Source organism: Dicentrarchus labrax, unplaced genomic scaffold, assembly GCF_905237075.1.
Source record: "Dicentrarchus labrax unplaced genomic scaffold, dlabrax2021, whole genome shotgun sequence".
NCBI classification, from domain to species: Eukaryota; Metazoa; Chordata; class Actinopteri; family Moronidae; genus Dicentrarchus; species Dicentrarchus labrax.
This window is the reverse complement of record NW_026136704.1, coordinates 1,264,774-1,281,411: the sequence shown is the minus strand read 5'-3', so window position 1 is coordinate 1,281,411 and position 16,638 is coordinate 1,264,774. Positions and strand designations below refer to the sequence as shown.

The window sequence follows — 16,638 nt, the reverse complement described above, 5'->3', positions numbered from 1 at the left end:
CTACCAAAAAATCCATAAGGAGAATGTCCAGCCATCTGTTGGTATAATGTTTCCTGAGCTAAGCCCTGCTGCAAACAAATCCTCTCCTGTCGTATCCGTTTAATATCCTTTTTGCAATACCTCCCCAAATTGCTCTCACACTTGATACTGTGTGATGATGAAATGTCAACAATTAGCAATTCCTTTGATAATGGTCAGGTTCTGGGGGCCTCAGCTGACTTGAAAAGGTTAAAAGAAGCAGAAGCAGAGTTTCAGCTCAGTTAGGGAGGGCTCAGTATGACTGCAGCAGGATAGGAGAATACTAAGTTTGGGTGGTTTGTTTTATTTGGATTCATAATGGACAATTAATCTGTTTTCTGTTATTGCCATAAATTCTGTTAATGTGTGATTGATGTTTCAGCTTCATATACATTCAAAGTGCAAACCACCACTACCATTATCTATAACAGTCACAAACTAAAAATAGGTGATCCATTACATAATGTTATGGTTGTTTAATGATGGTAAACTCGACTCAGGTTCCATATTTTGCACTTTCTGCCTACTTGGACACTGGGGTTTTTAAATATTTATATTTCATGATTCTTATGTGTCTATATATTCTAATTATGTGTGCCAATCTTTTGCTCATTGTGATTATCTGTATGAACAGAAGCTTACATGAACCTATGTACATATTTCTGTGCAGCCTGTTTGTAAATGAACTGTATGGTAGTACAGGGTTGTTTCCAATGCTTCTGGTTCAGATTCTCTCTGACATTCACACTGTTTCTCCTTTCTTTTGTTTCCTGCAGATTTACTGTGTGCATTTCTATGGCAGTGTAGAATTTTTCACGATAGGTGTCATGTCTTATGACAGATATCTTGCTATTTGTTATCCTCTACAATATAACACACGTATGACATCCAGAAAGGTTGCAATCCTTACTGCATTTGTTTGGTTATACAGTGTACTCTCAACTGTTGTCATATTGTCTTTGAGTGCTCCTTTACAACTGTGTGGCAACACAATTCAAAAAGTGTACTGTGACAACTACTCCATTGTTAAACTGGCATGCTCTGACACAACTGTCAATAACATTTATGGACTCGTTTACATATTTACAGTCATTGTTTCTCTTATCATTTTAATTCTTTACACTTACATGAGGATTCTTAAAGTTTGTTTTTCAGGTTCTAAACAGACCAGACAGAAAGCTGTCAGTACCTGCACACCTCACCTTGCTTCCCTGCTGAACTTTTCTTTTGGTTGTTTCTTTGAAATTGTGCAGAGCAGATTTGATATGAGCAGTGTACCCATTATGTTGCGTATTTTTTTATCATTATACTGGCTTACATGCCAACCGCTCTTCAACCCTGTAATGTATGGACTAAATATGTCCAAAATCCGCATCATATGCAAAAGTCTTTCTTTTGGTAAAATAATCTAGAATGCTCTATGACATATGTCATCTCACAAATTTACTCATGTTTTTTTTAATATGTGACAGGGAGAGGTCTTACAGGCTATGGCTTTAGCCTACCCCTTTTCTTTCTTTTACTTGAACCATTATTTTGTCACTGCGTAAGAACCCATTTCTGTGTACAGTTTTGTTTTTACAATTTATTTTACTTTTAGTTGAGAAGTTTGAATTCTTAAGCTTAGTTAAACTTAAATTACAAAATATGTTGATGTCCGACATAGTCTCCGATTGTAGTCATCCCTTAAATCTTTAGTTGGATTACAACTTGGTTTAGACAAGATGTTGTTTGTGAATGTACATGACACAGGTTTCATCCTTGTTATAGAGACTGACTGTTGAGCACCTATGGCAAATTACTAAATACAACTCTCAGAATTAAATCTATAATCCGTATTAATAAATCCCCAAAAAATTTAACAACTAACTTCTTTTCTGTAGATTTGTGGTTTCAACAATAGGTAGTGCTGTGCCTCCTCCTGCAGTTAACACAATACTGTTTTAGATTTTTGACAGCTTTTTTAGGATTGTGGTAATAAAACTATAGGTCTTAGCTATGATGGATAGATCAGAATTTTACCCCTGCACCATCTTAATCCCATCAATTTTTCTTTGTTTCCTCATTTTTCCTGTCATGTTTTATTTTGTATTTTTGTATTTTTTATGTTTCGAGATGTCATTGTAACCAACATGCACGAGTACATCTTGGACAACTGGGTGTTGTGGGTGCCAGGATGTTGGAAATCTCCCAGGATGTCAGTCACCTTTGTGCTTGGAAAGCAATAGGTCACTGCCATTTATTTTTTCACATTTGTAATTGCATGGGACAATGTTGCATTTGAGGCCCATCCAAGAATGGTTTCCCTTTTCCTCAATTGTTGAAGATCATATGGATTAGAACAGGACTGTGCATTTTTGTTTCTTTCCCATCTGTGCCTCTTTGTTTTGTTGTCAAATTGTGTATCTGACAGTATTTTGACACATTTTGAACCAAAGGCCACTTGGTTTGGATTATTTTTTTTATTTTTATTTTTTCTACTTCATTCTATAAAGTAAAGATGACTCAATCACTTTTGCATAGTTTGTTGCCAAAAATGCACACATGTGACCCTCAAGCCAAACATTTAGGGTGGTTAACAGTAAAAGGACACTGAATTTAAAAAAAACAATGGATTTCGGTCCGTGTATGTTTTGGTCATTGGATTTTCCTTTCAGAAACGGATATTAAAAACAGGAAACGAGTGGTTATTTGATTTTCGTTTTAAAGTACAAAAATGAAAATTGAAATACAAGGCGTTTTTCTTTTTCATGGTCAAAAAGGGATGAGTGAAATTAAAAAAATGATTCGATTTTCATTTTCTATTTCATATAACAACAAATAAAATCACTAGAAAACAGAAACGGAAAAAAGGCCTGTTGTTTCAAAACCATGTTGTCATTTACAGGCGGTGTGTAGAAGAAAGGTCCGTGTATTTTGGTCTTGGATTTTCCTTTCACAAAATTAAAAAACAGAAAACGGGGTTATTTGATTTTCGTTTTAAAATACAAAAATTCAAATTGAAATACAAGGCATTTTCTTTTTCAAAAAGGGATGAGCGAAATATAAAAAAATATTCGATTTTCATTTTGTATTTCATATAACAAAAAATAAAATCACTAGAAAACAAACTTTTGAAATTCAATACATTTATTTACTATATTAATACTTAAGCCTGTTGTTTCATATTCTGAGACCGGATGTTGTCATTTACAGGACTTGGTGCTGTGTAGAAGAAACAGTAGACTAGTAGACTGCGGTCAATCCAGCTGTGAGTCCGATCTCCGTGGTCAAATCAGCCGCACTTAAATTTCGAGTGCCTACTGTTTCTTCTACACACGCCCTCCTTAAATGACATATATTTTTTTTTAAAAAAAAAAAAAAATTTTTTTTTTTTTTTTTTTTTTTTTTTTTTTTTTTTTTTTTTTTTTAAAAAAAAAAAAAAAAAAAATTTATTTTTTTTATTTCTCCCCCCCCTTTTTGACCATAAAAAAAACCCTGTATTTCAATTTCAATTTTTGTATTTTAAAACGAAAATCAAATAACCACTCGTTTCTTTAAACCCTTCTGAAAGGACAATCAAAAAAAAAAAAAAAAAAATAATCCCTTTTCCCCTCTCTTTGTTCAAAACCCCCCTTTTATTAGTGTAAAGTATCTCAGCATTATGGTAAATGCGGAGAAACAGCGTATTTACTTCCGGTTTTCAAAATAAAGGTATTTAGAGCCGTAAGCTATAATTAAAATATGTTACATTAAAGTGTTTCATGCGCCCCTGATGAATAAAAACCACTTTATATCAAGTATCTTTACTGCACCCGTGTGGAGAAATGCCAAAATAAAAGCCTCTCCAAGTTCAGGGACTTCTGTCAATGTAAACTTAGATATATATTTAGACTGTTTTTCTGCTATCGATCTTCATCAGTTAATTTCAATCATTTCTTCATCGAAGCCATCAACCTGTCTATTAGACCCGATCCCAACTAGGCTGCTTAAAGAAGTTGTTCCCTTAATTGGCACTTCTTTACTGGATATGATTAATCTTTCTTTATTATCAGGATATGTACCACAGTCCTTTAAAGTAGCTGTAATTAAACCCCTTCTTAAAAAGTCCACTCTTGACCCAGGGGTTTTAGCCAACTATAGACCGATTTCTAACCTCCCCTTCCTCTCTAAGATTCTGGAGAAAGTAGTCGCCAAAGAGTTGTGTGACTTTCTACATAACAATAGTTTATTTGAGGATTTTCAGTCAGGATTTAGAGTTCATCACAGCACAGAGACAGCTCTGGTTAAAGTTAATAATGACCTTCTGACTGCTTCTGACAATGGACTTGTCTCTGTACTTGTATTATTAGATCTTAGTGCTGCATTTGACACCATTGACCATGATATTCTTTTACAGAGACTTGAGCATCAAATTGGCATTAAAGGAACTGCCCTAAGCTGGTTTAAGTCATACTTATCAGATCGTTCTCAGTTTGTACATGTTAACGATGAATCCTCCATAAATACTAAAGTTAGTCATGGACTTCCACAAGGTTCTGTACTTGGACCAATACTATTTACTTTATATATGCTCCCTTTAGGCAACATTATTAGGAATCACTCCATTAACTTTCACTGTTATGCAGATGATACGCAGTTATATCTATCAATCAAACCCAATGAAATTAATCAATTATCTAAATTACAAACATGTCTTAAGGACATAAAATCCTGGATGACCTTGAAATTCTTGTTCTTGGCCCCAAAAACCTTAGAGACTCATTGTCTAAAGATATAGTCACTCTAGATGGCATTAACTTGGCCTCTAGCACCACTGTCAGGAATCTTGGAGTTATCTTTGATCAGGATTTGTCATTTAACTCCCACATAAAGCAGACCTCTAGGACTGCCTTCTTTCATTTACGTAATATTAGAAAAATTAGACACATACTATCACAGACAGATGCAGAAAAACTAATCCATGCATTTGTTACTTCAAGGCTGGATTACTGCAACTCTTTATTATCAGGTTGCCCCAATAAGTCCATTAAAACGCTCCAATTAATTCAGAACGCTGCAGCACAAGTACTGACAGGAACTAGAAAAAGAGATCACATCTCTCCTGTACTAGCTACTCTGCATTGGCTCCCTATAAAATGTAGAATTGAATTTAAAATCCTCCTCCTCACCTATAAAGCTCTTCATGGTCAGGCCCCTTCATATCTTAAAGAGCTCATAGTACCCTATTACCCCTCTAGAACACTACGTTCTCTGAATGCTGGGCTACTTGTGGTTCCTATAGTCTCTAAAAGTAGAACAGGAGCCAGAGCCTTCAGTTACCAAGCTCCTCTCCTGTGGAACCAGCTCCCAGTTGTGGTTCGGGAGGCAGACACCCTCTCCACATTCAAGAGTAGGCTTAAGACATTCCTCTTTGATAAAGCTTATAGTTAGGGCTGGATCAGGTGAGTCCTGAACCATCCCTTAGTTATGCTGCTATAGGCCTAGACTATCGGGGGATTTCCCATGGTGCACTGAGCTACTCTCTTCCTCTCTCTCTTTCTGCACTCATTCATGTCCCATTAATGCATGTTACTAACTCCACTTCTTCCCCGGAGTTCTTGTGCTTTCTCGTCTCGCAGGTTCTCATGGATCCTGGTGGAGCCTCCTGCCATGGTCCTGCTAGATTGCCATTGCCAATACTGTTGTTGCTGTGCACCTGTCTGTCTGTCTGTCTGTCTCTCGCTCTCTCTCTCTCTGCCTCTCTCTCTCTCTCTCTCTGTCTTTCTGTCTCTCTCTCTCTCTCTCTCTCTCACCCCAACTGGTCGAGACAGACGACCATCCACCTAGAGCCGAAGGATCTGTCCTAGGTTTCTGCCTTTTAACAGGCAGTTTTTCCTTGCCCTTGTCTCCAAGGTCTTGCTCATGGTGGTACTGTTGGGTCTCTGTAATTAATGTTAAAGAGTTCGGTCTAGATCTGCTCTATTTGAAAAGTGTCCTGAGATAACTTCTGTTATGAATTGGCACTATACAAATAAAATTGAATTGAATTGAATTGAATTAAACTGGACGCTGTCTGACTCCCTCACTCGCAAGAAGGAGAATGTTTTCCGGTGGAAAGTAAACTGATGTCTCGGTCCGGAGGGCTGGCGGTCGCGGTGATTTTTGATTACAAACACTTCGTGAGTTTTTCGCCGGTGACAGACGCTGTTTTTTCGGGCAGAAATGTAACGGAAGAGTCGGTAGGACAGGCGGGAGGACAGACAGGAGGACAGACAGGAGGACAGACGCTTCTCCACGTACAGCTGTGGTATTTTTTTTCCTCATGTAAGTTGCCAAAGACAGTTACAGTTACTACGTTACTGTTGTTTGGTCCTGTAACGTTGCTTTGTGGGACATTTCTCTTTATTAAGTTGAGTGAGAGACCTGTGCAGTTATCAGACTGTCTAACCGACACGCCCTCGCTCCTGCATCCCTGATACTAGGATCAGGGACGGAGCGAAATTTCCCCCCTCACCGCATTTGAAACTTTCACACAGAGGAGGGTGCGGAGAATTGGCGCTGGATCCCCACATGCAAATGGCAGTGTGAATGGGGCTACTGTCACACACACACTTCCACTACATTTTGGTAGTTTCAAAACATTTTTTTGATGTGGAAACCCTTACTACCATCTCTCTCTCTCTCTCTCTCTCTCTCTCTCTCTCTCTCTCTGATGTATGCTAGCCTATATTACAGGGCTAAATAATATGTCCTGCCCAGTTCAACGCCCTACAGTGTCCTTGCTAAAAGCCAAATTATATGAAAACACAATAGCTATCAATCTACACATTTCACAACAAACCTAAATGTCCTTGACGTCCCACCTTCAAACACAACCTCATTTGGCCATCCATGAAAAAGCTACTTAACCTCCCATTTTCTATAGCAATACATACTTCCTACAGACACTGCACTAGTTTTTACAAAAGATTGAACAAAACTGGAAACAGACAGTTTTGGATAAACAAACATTAGTTCTAACTAAATTAAATGTGTATGAGAGGTCAAAGAGAAAGAAGTCCTAAAGATCTGTTCAGATGTTCTCTGTGTTAAACAAACCATAAAGATTGAAGAATAAGACTCTCTCTGTCTCTGTCTCTCTCTGTCTCTGTCTCTCTCTGTCTCTCTCTGTCTCTGTCTCTCTCTCTCTCTCTCTCTCTCTCTCTCTCTCTCTCTCTCTCTCTCTCTGTCTCTGTCTCTCTCTGTCTCTGTCTCTCTGTCTCTCTCTGTCTCTGTCTCTGTCTCTCTCTCTCTGTGTCTCTGTCTCTGTGTCTCTCTCTCTGTCTCTCTCTGTGTCTCTGTCTCTCTCTCTCTCTCTCTCTCTCTCTCTCTCTCTGTCTCTCTCTCTCTCACACTGATGAACTGCTGATATCATTGCTGTCCTTTCTGCAACAACACACAGAGGCCAAAATCTTTTCTATGATCCCCTTCCTCATGAAAATATACAGAACCAAGTCTGCAAGAGGACTCAAATATGGTTGTAGAGGTTATCATTATATATCTGTCTCAGCATGTCAATAATGAGTGGCAGGAACAGCAGTGTGTAAATAAGCAGCACCAGAACCAAAATTCCCACAATTCGTCTTTTTCGTCAGAGGGGACGGAGATGGAAGCAGACAGAGCTTTCAGGACCACAACAAGGAAGAATATGAACAGTGGGAAGGGAAGGAGGAGGAAGGTGGGTAATATTCTTCCTGATATGTAAATGACATGAGAAACAACCCAGAGCAGGACACAGATCAGCACAGAGCTCTTTATGGATCGTCTGCAGCGGTACCACAGTGGACAGACAACGACCAAAAACCTGTAATAGAAGATGGAGACATGGTCTTTGAGGGTCTTCAGAATCATACAGTGGTATAATGGTCAGACACTGAAGTACATATGAGACAGATAGTTACCTTTCCAGGGCGATACACACCATGAAGCAGACGCTGACATACACACTGTAGTAGTACATGTAATAGAAGATGACCAGTACGATTCTCAGCTGATATTTTAATGTTAACGCCATAACAACAGTGCAGCAGAACGGAGAAGGTTGATGACGTAGATCGGAGCAACATGATCGTTCTTCACGTGTGTGTGTGTGTGTGTGTGTGTGTGTGTGTGTGTGTGTGTGTGTGTGTGTTTATAAACCAATGATGACTGAGTGGAGCTCATACTTCACTACCATACAATAGGCTGGATGACACTGTCACATATTTGAAACCAGATTTTAATTGAAATTATATTATAAATGATATATATAATATATATTATATATTATATTTATTTCATTCTATAGAGGGAACCATGACTTCATTGTATGCTGGAGGACAGCAAGCGAGCAGATCATTTTGACACCATATGTCAACACAATAACCTCAACGTGTTTGATAGATTTCATGAATTCAGGGTTTCCACTCTTCAGCTCAACGGTTGAGGATGGAGACTGAATATTCCAGCAGCTTCAGTGAAATGAACACATTAACATATGTTCATCTTAACTGAGCGTCTGTAGATAAAATCGTAAAGTAACTAAAACACAACGATTCTTCAGCTGATTAAACACTAATGAAAACATACCTGTGGATATTATATTACATTTCTGACAATAGATCCTCCTCAGTGTTAAATACTGGACCTTTAATGTAACTTTTAATGAAAGTGATTGATTATTCCTGTAAATTCATTCATTCATTACAACACTTCATCCCAGCCCCCTGACGCCTAGCCCCCCAAGATCAACATCCTTTACAGACAGACAGACAGACAGACAGACAGACACATGACACAGACAGTAATAAATAAATCTCAGTCATAATGTACATACCTCAGAATACAGAGCACAGATGGCCACCAGGGTCAAAGGAAGGCGGAATACCAGAGATTATGTATGTTGCCACATCTACGATGAACAATGGATCAATGAAAATGTTGAAGTTGTTGTTGCGGTAGTTCTAGCTGTTGTCCTGTGATGTGTTGTTACAGTTTTTCTCAATTGTTTACACACAAATACTGGTACTTGAGACACAATGACCACAACATGTAACTCATGCACCAACCCCCTGAACCAATTCTGCTAAACTACAAGCACAATTCCTGCTTTACACTCAAATTGCAGTTCTTAAACACACAATTCAAAACACTACACACAATTCTCTGCATTCGGCACAATGTTCATGAAGAAAATATCTTGTTTTCACAAGGAACACACTGTCATTCAAAATTCTAAAGTTAATTGCCCTATAATGCACACTGACTCATCACACGGGCAAACACCTGTCACACAGTTTTACAATTAGCAATCAGAGCTTTAGCATAAAAGGGCAACAGGTTAGGGTTAGATATAGCAGTTGATGCTTTTCATGGCTGGATTCGTCATGCTAGGCCATATTTCCCCCACTGCTTGGCCAGGGAAAACATTGCTTGTGATGTGGATGAGGTGCTGTGGCCAGACCCAAACAGAAGAGAGGATGCAGCATAGTTTTTTGTTTTGTTTTTTTACTGTAAAAAATGTAAATTCTTCTGTTGTTTGTATGTAGACCACTGTATGTGCAACTTTGTGTTGGTTGGTCGTTTTTGTGGGAACAATAAAATATATTTATTACCGTGTATTTGTGGGTTCTGAGTATAAAAACAATATTGTCAAATATTTTCCAACACACTTATGTATGTACTGTCTGTAGTTAGTGTAACACTGAACAAAAAAAAGGCCTAAGTCATTATGATGAATGGAGAAGAAGTGTTTTCCATTCATCATAGTGTTTTACATTGAGCACATCAGTGTTCAACTGGTTCTTATAAATGTCTATTCATATGATGGTTTGTGTGTCATTTGAAAACAAAACACCATTTTGAGAAGAAATAACATTGTTTTGAATGTAAAGTTTCATTTTGCAGGAGAATTGAGGGGTTTTGCCCGTTTCCCCACAATGCTGACTACATATAACTTATTTAAACAAACATGTTTAGAACTGAGGAACCATGATTCATGTTCTCATTTCAGTGAAACATCATTAACTGGATCATTAACTGACTGTAACCTGTCTTGGGTTACATAACTCTATCCTGCTGGGAGACTTTCCATCAGTAATCACATTGTCACACACAACTCTTTAGCATATCTCAGCTGTCATCATAACGTCTCTAAACAGCACTACGACCTTCTTATGCACCCATTTCATACTGATTCTCTTTTACATTCTTCTTTGTTCACCTCATTTTTGTTATTCAAAACCCATCTGTCTTTTGCATGTTATTTATAGGCTGCTGTACACAGTCAGATTTGTTTGAATTTGAATTTAAGGGAAAAAAAGGAGGAACTAAACTGGTAAAACTGGTAACTGGTTGACCTGCAGTATACTGTACACCTACCACTACATTTAATGGGTTTCCTTCACTCTAACCTAAAGTTTTCTCCTCTGCATCCACAGTCTGAGTAACAGCACACAGGACATAGAGTGGAAAACAAGGGACTTTCCATTGAGTAATGGAGAAAGACAACAACAGAGCATTAGGGACTCTCCATCTAAATAATGCAATGGACAGAGATTATAATAACCAAAAGCTGTATAATGATTGAAGTTGATTCAAAAAAAAAAAGTTGATTGGATATGAATAATCAATTTTGAATCAATTTAAGCTGTATGCTAGCCCTTGCTAAATCTTGCAATAAAATATAACAACTGCAGTTAAAGAACAAATTGTGGACATTGGATTTATGTCATCTCTACAGGCAATAATTATTAGGTAGTGTGTTCAACATCTTGAAGGTTCTAACAGGTTACTCTAGCTAAAGAAATTAAACAGACCTTTGGGGCTTACCGTACAAGCCACTAAAATAATCCTAGCAATTACCAAGTGCCCAGATCAATGAGAGAAGAGCTGCCGTGAACGGACGTGGCTAGTGTGGTATTTGACTCTAGGGCTATTTGGTCAGGTGCTGCACTAGAGTGAGCAGGGTAGGTGTTCGGATGAAGGCAGTTAGAAGCTAGGCGTGTCTCCTCGCCACCAGCTTAAACAGTCCTCTTCTGAACCTGGCAGGGTAACACCGACAGGCAAGAGGATCGAACCGTTTAAACGGAGAGCTGGTCCAGTACCACCTATTCTGTTTCCTTTTTAGGGACAAAATGCACACACACACACACACACACACACACAGACACACATACACACACACACACACACACACACACACACAATGTGAGGCAGGAGGACTTTTAAAGACACTCTGCTTCTGAAACACTCTGGGATTTGAACAGACACAGATCATGCTGTGGGTTAGATTTGTAAATAAAGTCCTGATAATAATCCCATGCAGATAGATTTTATTTCTGGATGAACCTATCTAATGCAATATTTGATGTGCTGTTGTTAAAGGGGAATTTGGAAAAACTATTTCAACTTAATAAACCCGTTTAGAAATCATTTGGATGGTTAAATGGCCTGTCCCGGTGTTAATGGTGACGCCCCCAGGTGGAAAACCAAGCTTGCAACTTTGGGACTACCGTCCCGTTAAATTGGAAATAGGAAGTATCATGAGAAGCGAGAACGTGCGAGAAACACAAACTGCTTTAAGGCAATTCCACATAAACGCACACGCTCCCCTCAATACCGGTTAGGCACGCCGGCTATAAGAACAAGCGACGATGGATCATTTTTTAGATGGTCATCATGGCAGAGAAAGGGGGAGGAGGGTCCTGCAAGTTTTTTTTTTAAGACAGTTTTGTGAAATATACATCCCTGAGCTGTAGGGGGAGCTCTGCTGCCATTAGATAGACATTGTGTTGGTAACCTCAGACTGTTTCAACAACACATCACTACAGTTAGCTGCAACAAGGGACTGGAGCTGTTGTACTGTACTATATTATACTGTATACAGTATAATATAATACAGTATAATATAATACAGTATAATATATTATACAGTATAATATAATACAGTGTAATATATTATACAGTATAATATAATACAGTGTAATATAATACAGTATAATATATTATACAGTATAATATAATATACAGTATAATATAATATACAGTATAATATAATACAGTATAATTACAACAGCTCATTGTGGCTCACAGTAGTCCTCAGTTATAATCTAAAATAATAAGCAGTGTCTCTGGTGGTTCCTTGTTGCAGCTAACTGTAGTGATGTGTTGTTGAAACAGTCTGAGGTTACCAACACAATGTCTATCTAATGGCAGCAGATACACACACACACAGGACATTCACTGACTGTAACTGATGTTGGAACAAGTTCCCGGTGCAATAACAGACATTCAGCAGTGAGCCTCAGTGTTTATAATACAATAGGAGATTATATGAGTATAGGATGTTACACTGGACCTACACTTATATCCTCAGTAATAGCAGTACTTCAGTAACGCTAAATAAATGGATCAGAAAACCTTTATTGGTCAGTTTGACTCCACATAAAGCCTAGTGAGCAACCCCAGCTGCTGGGTGCTAATCAAAGTTACACAATATTACTAAACTAATGAATCCCTGCAGTTTGACTGTTTCTCTCTCACTGTAGCTCTATTGTTAACTCTGGTACACCTTGATCAAGTTCATTTACACACACACACACACACACACACACAAAGCTACAATGCTACCAAACTAATGACCTCCACTGCTGAATTACACACAGTACGGTATCTCCTGATCACAGCTGTATTGATCCACACGGTGAACAGATACTGAGCTACCCAGCAGATAATAAGTTACCAGGTTAAAGACAATTAAAGCTATCTGACGTTATCTTCCCTGTTCTATGCAGCTCAACGAGCTAACAGCTGATGAGCAGCTACAGTTTGTTCACTCGGAGGTTTTCTGTTCTTTCTAACAGCGACACAAACATATTACTGACTGAGCACTTTAACTAAATACAGACCAACATAAAGCCAATTTAGCCCGGTCACAAAACCCACAACAGTAACGGAGTTACAGAGTTACAGCCCCCCCCCGCACGAAGCTTGGTGATTCTCTGTATAAACTTATAATAAACTTTGTGTGAATCTCTATAACAATATCAGCAGGGGAGAATATGTCCCCTTTAATATTGGTATTATTAATGTTATATGTGCACAATTAAAAGTCTACAAAATAGTGCAGATATTTCTATTTCGATATTAGCAATTCTCAGTGTGAATGTGTAGGTGAATGGGTGAATGCAGCATGTAGTGTAAAAGGACTTTGAGTGGTCGGAAGACTTGAAAGGGGCTATAAAAGTACAGTCCATTTACCATTTCACCATTTTAGACTTATAGGGATACTGATGATAGGTAACTTTTGCAATAGTTAAATGTATAATGTTAAGGTCCCAGTGTTGGAAGATAGATCAGTGCCTGTTGATAAGAATATTTTTGTTATCTTAGGATGAGCCGTGTTATCCACAGAGTTCTATCTACAGAGTCTGCTGTATTGAACCACCATGTTTCTACAATAGCACAGAACGGACAAAGTTTTGCAAGGGGCGTGGCCACTGTAGTTTCTCCTACACATTTGGAAGGCTGAGTTTTATTGAGATGGCTGCAATCTGCAAATTCCCCTCTAGAGGCCACTAAGTCCTACACACTGCCCTTTAAGCCATCTATGACCACCTGGGCACCCCAACTGGTCTGCAGCTACGCAGCCCCATACCAACAGACTGCTCTGCACTGTGTGTTCTGACCCCTTTCAAACAGAACCAGCATTAACTGTTTTAGCAGTTTGAGTTACAGTAGCTCGTCTGTTGGATCGGACCACACGGCCCAGCCTTCACTCCCCAATCAATGAGCCTCGGCCCCCCATGACCTGTCTCTGGTTCCTTTAGAGGTACTGACCGGGAACCCCCCACAAGAGCTGCAGGTTTGGAGATGTTCTGACCCAGTCGTCTATCACAATGTGGTTCTTGTCAAAGTGGATATATATATATGCAGTTTACATCAACAGTTCTCAAACCCTGGCAAGTCTTTCCTGAGCTAAGCCCTGCTGCAAACAAATCCTCTCCTGTCGTATCCGTTTAATATCCTTTTTGCAATACCTCCCCAAATTGCTCTCACACTTGATACTGTGTGATGATGAAATGTCAACAATTAGCAATTCCTTTGATAATGGTCAGGTTCTGGGGGCCTAAGCTGACTTGAAAAGGTTAAAAGAAGCAGAAGCAGAGTTTCAGCTCAGTTAGGGAGGGCTCAGTATGACTGCAGCAGGATAGGAGATTAATGTAAGGAAACTGTGTCTTGTAAGGTTGTAGCTTTGCATTATATAGGTTGTATATATGGGAATACTAAGTTTGGGTGGTTTGTTTTATTTGGATTCATAATGGACAATTAATCTGTTTTCTGTTATTGCCATAAATTCTGTTAATGTGTGATTGATGTTTCAGCTTCATATACATTCAAAGTGCAAACCACCACTACCATTATCTATAACAGTCACAAACTAAAAATAGGTGATCCATTACATAATGTTATGGTTGTTTAATGATGGTAAACTCGACTCAGGTTCCATATTTTGCACTTTCTGCCTACTTGGACACTGGGGTTTTTAAATATTTATATTTCATGATTCTTATGTGTCTATATATTCTAATTATGTGTGCCAATCTTTTGCTCATTGTGATTATCTGTATGAACAGAAGCTTACATGAACCTATGTACATATTTCTGTGCAGCCTGTTTGTAAATGAACTGTATGGTAGTACAGGGTTGTTTCCAATGCTTCTGGTTCAGATTCTCTCTGACATTCACACTGTTTCTGCTCCCCTTTGTTTCCTGCAGATTTTCTGTTTGTATTCTTATGCATGTGTGGAATTTCTCAACTTAGCTGTCATGTCTTATGACAGATATCTTGCTATCTGTTGTCCTCTGCAATATAACACACGTATGACACGTAACAAGATTACAATACTTATTGCTGTAGCATGGATATATGCCTCTGTTTCATGTTTTATTCCAATATCATTGAGTGCCCCTTTACAGCTGTGTGGGAACATTATCAACAAAGTGTACTGTGACAACTACTCTATCGTTAAACTGGCCTGTTATGACACAACAGTCAACAACATTTATGGACTCATTGCCACTTCTCTCACAATCTTATGTCCTGTATGTCTGATCTTTTACACTTACATGAGGATTCTTAAAATTTGTTTTTCTGGTTCCAAACAGACCAGACAGAAAGCTATCAGTACCTGCGTACCTCACCTTGCTTCTCTCCTGAACTTTTCTTTTGGTGCTTGCTTTGAAATAATGCAGAGCAGATTTAATATGAACAATGTGCCTAATATGTTGCGAATATTTTTATCCCTATACTGGCTTACATGCCAGCCGCTCTTCAACCCCTTACTATATGGTCTGAATATGTCAAATATCCGTAAACATATGTAAAAATCTAAGTTTTGCTTAATGAAGACTAAAGGTCCCTGAGATTTTCTGATTTGATTTAAATTAGTTGTGCATTTTGTCATAGGTTGGAAAATAATGTAAAATTATTTGTTGTGTACTGCTGAAATCATTTTGCTTCTGTAAATACAGCGGACACTTAAAATGTACGTAACATCAACAGTAGCAATAATCATGATTTATTTTGTAAGCAGCTTTCATTACATTGTGTCCTTTATATAGAAATATATATTTAAGAGAATAGCAGAAAACAAAGGCTATTCTTAATAAGTAGATAGCATAATTGTCAGTCACAGTTGTTTGCAGGATTCTTTATTTGCTTTGTCTGAAAAATTTAATTTCTACTCAATAAACAATTGAATAATGCCTCAAGTTTCCTTTCTTCCGGGCCTTTTTGAGGACAAGTCGTCTCCTCTAACATCACATTATCTGTCATTTGATAGCTCTGCATTCCAGCTCCTGGCATATAGCTTTCTTTAGCTTGTTCAAATGAGTGGGAACAATAATATTTTATAGCTATCACAGTCAGATGCATTGGTGCATTATCATTTCTAATTTTGTAATTTTAAGCCTTAAGATTCTGAGGTTGAAGAGAACAGGAAGTGAAATGCTGGTCAAAGGGAAATATATAAGCTAAAGAAAGTGGCTTGTAAACATAATAAATCGCATTCAGTTGGTCATTCTGTAACTGGTCATTAGTGCATTGTTACCTAATAATTAAAAAGCTTATAGAAATAAAAATACACCTATATGCTCCACACTACAACAATTGATACAGAAACATGAGTGAAAACAAACAGCAAACATCAGCATCAGCAGGATGTAACTTTAGACAGACAGATGTTGAAGATTCAGTCTTAGTTGTCCAGCAGGGTCAAACCATCAGCTCTGTAAGTTTCATGTCACATACTTAACCCTTTAGACCAGCAGGTCCCAACCCAGGGATGTGTAAGCAGAGCTCTGGTATAATTAAGTTGTTGTGGCATCTCTTTTCATGACTGCTTTTTCATCAGACCTTTTGTATGGGAGTGAGGCTTGGATAAAAGTCTGTTGAAACTCGAGTGAAATCTATACCTATCCACTACAATTTACAAGCCAGGGTTTTGACCAAGATGAAGGTCATGGCATGCTTAATGACTTATTATGGTATGATCTTGAAATAATAAGGGAAACAAGTCATGAATTCATATTCATCTGTGACCATGGAGAAACAAGATCACATTGAGAGTGAGAGATCAT

General features: G+C 38.2%; 3 protein-coding genes across 3 annotated transcripts; 2 read left to right on the top strand and 1 right to left on the bottom strand.

Moving 5' to 3' along the window:
• Positions 1 to 74: 74 nt before the first annotated feature.
• Positions 75 to 15,765, top strand: LOC127362820 (olfactory receptor 2A14-like). The gene is made up of 2 exons (XM_051399067.1): positions 75 to 227; positions 14,144 to 15,765. Exon 2 carries the CDS (start codon positions 14,479 to 14,481, stop codon positions 15,382 to 15,384), a length of 906 nt encoding a protein of 301 aa, XP_051255027.1. The 5' UTR covers positions 75 to 227; positions 14,144 to 14,478; the 3' UTR covers positions 15,385 to 15,765.
• Positions 186 to 2,867, top strand: LOC127362817 (olfactory receptor 6N1-like). Its single transcript, XM_051399062.1, has one exon. The coding sequence runs from the start codon at positions 498 to 500 to the stop codon at positions 1,428 to 1,430; it is 933 nt and encodes a 310-aa protein (XP_051255022.1). The 5' UTR covers positions 186 to 497; the 3' UTR covers positions 1,431 to 2,867.
• LOC127362832 (mas-related G-protein coupled receptor member A-like) lies at positions 5,963 to 7,978 on the bottom strand. The gene is given in 4 exon segments (XM_051399088.1): positions 5,963 to 7,492; positions 7,495 to 7,605; positions 7,608 to 7,822; positions 7,920 to 7,978. Coding segments are annotated over 4 exon segments (510 nt in total). The 3' UTR covers positions 5,963 to 7,367.
• Positions 15,766 to 16,638: the final 873 nt, after the last annotated feature.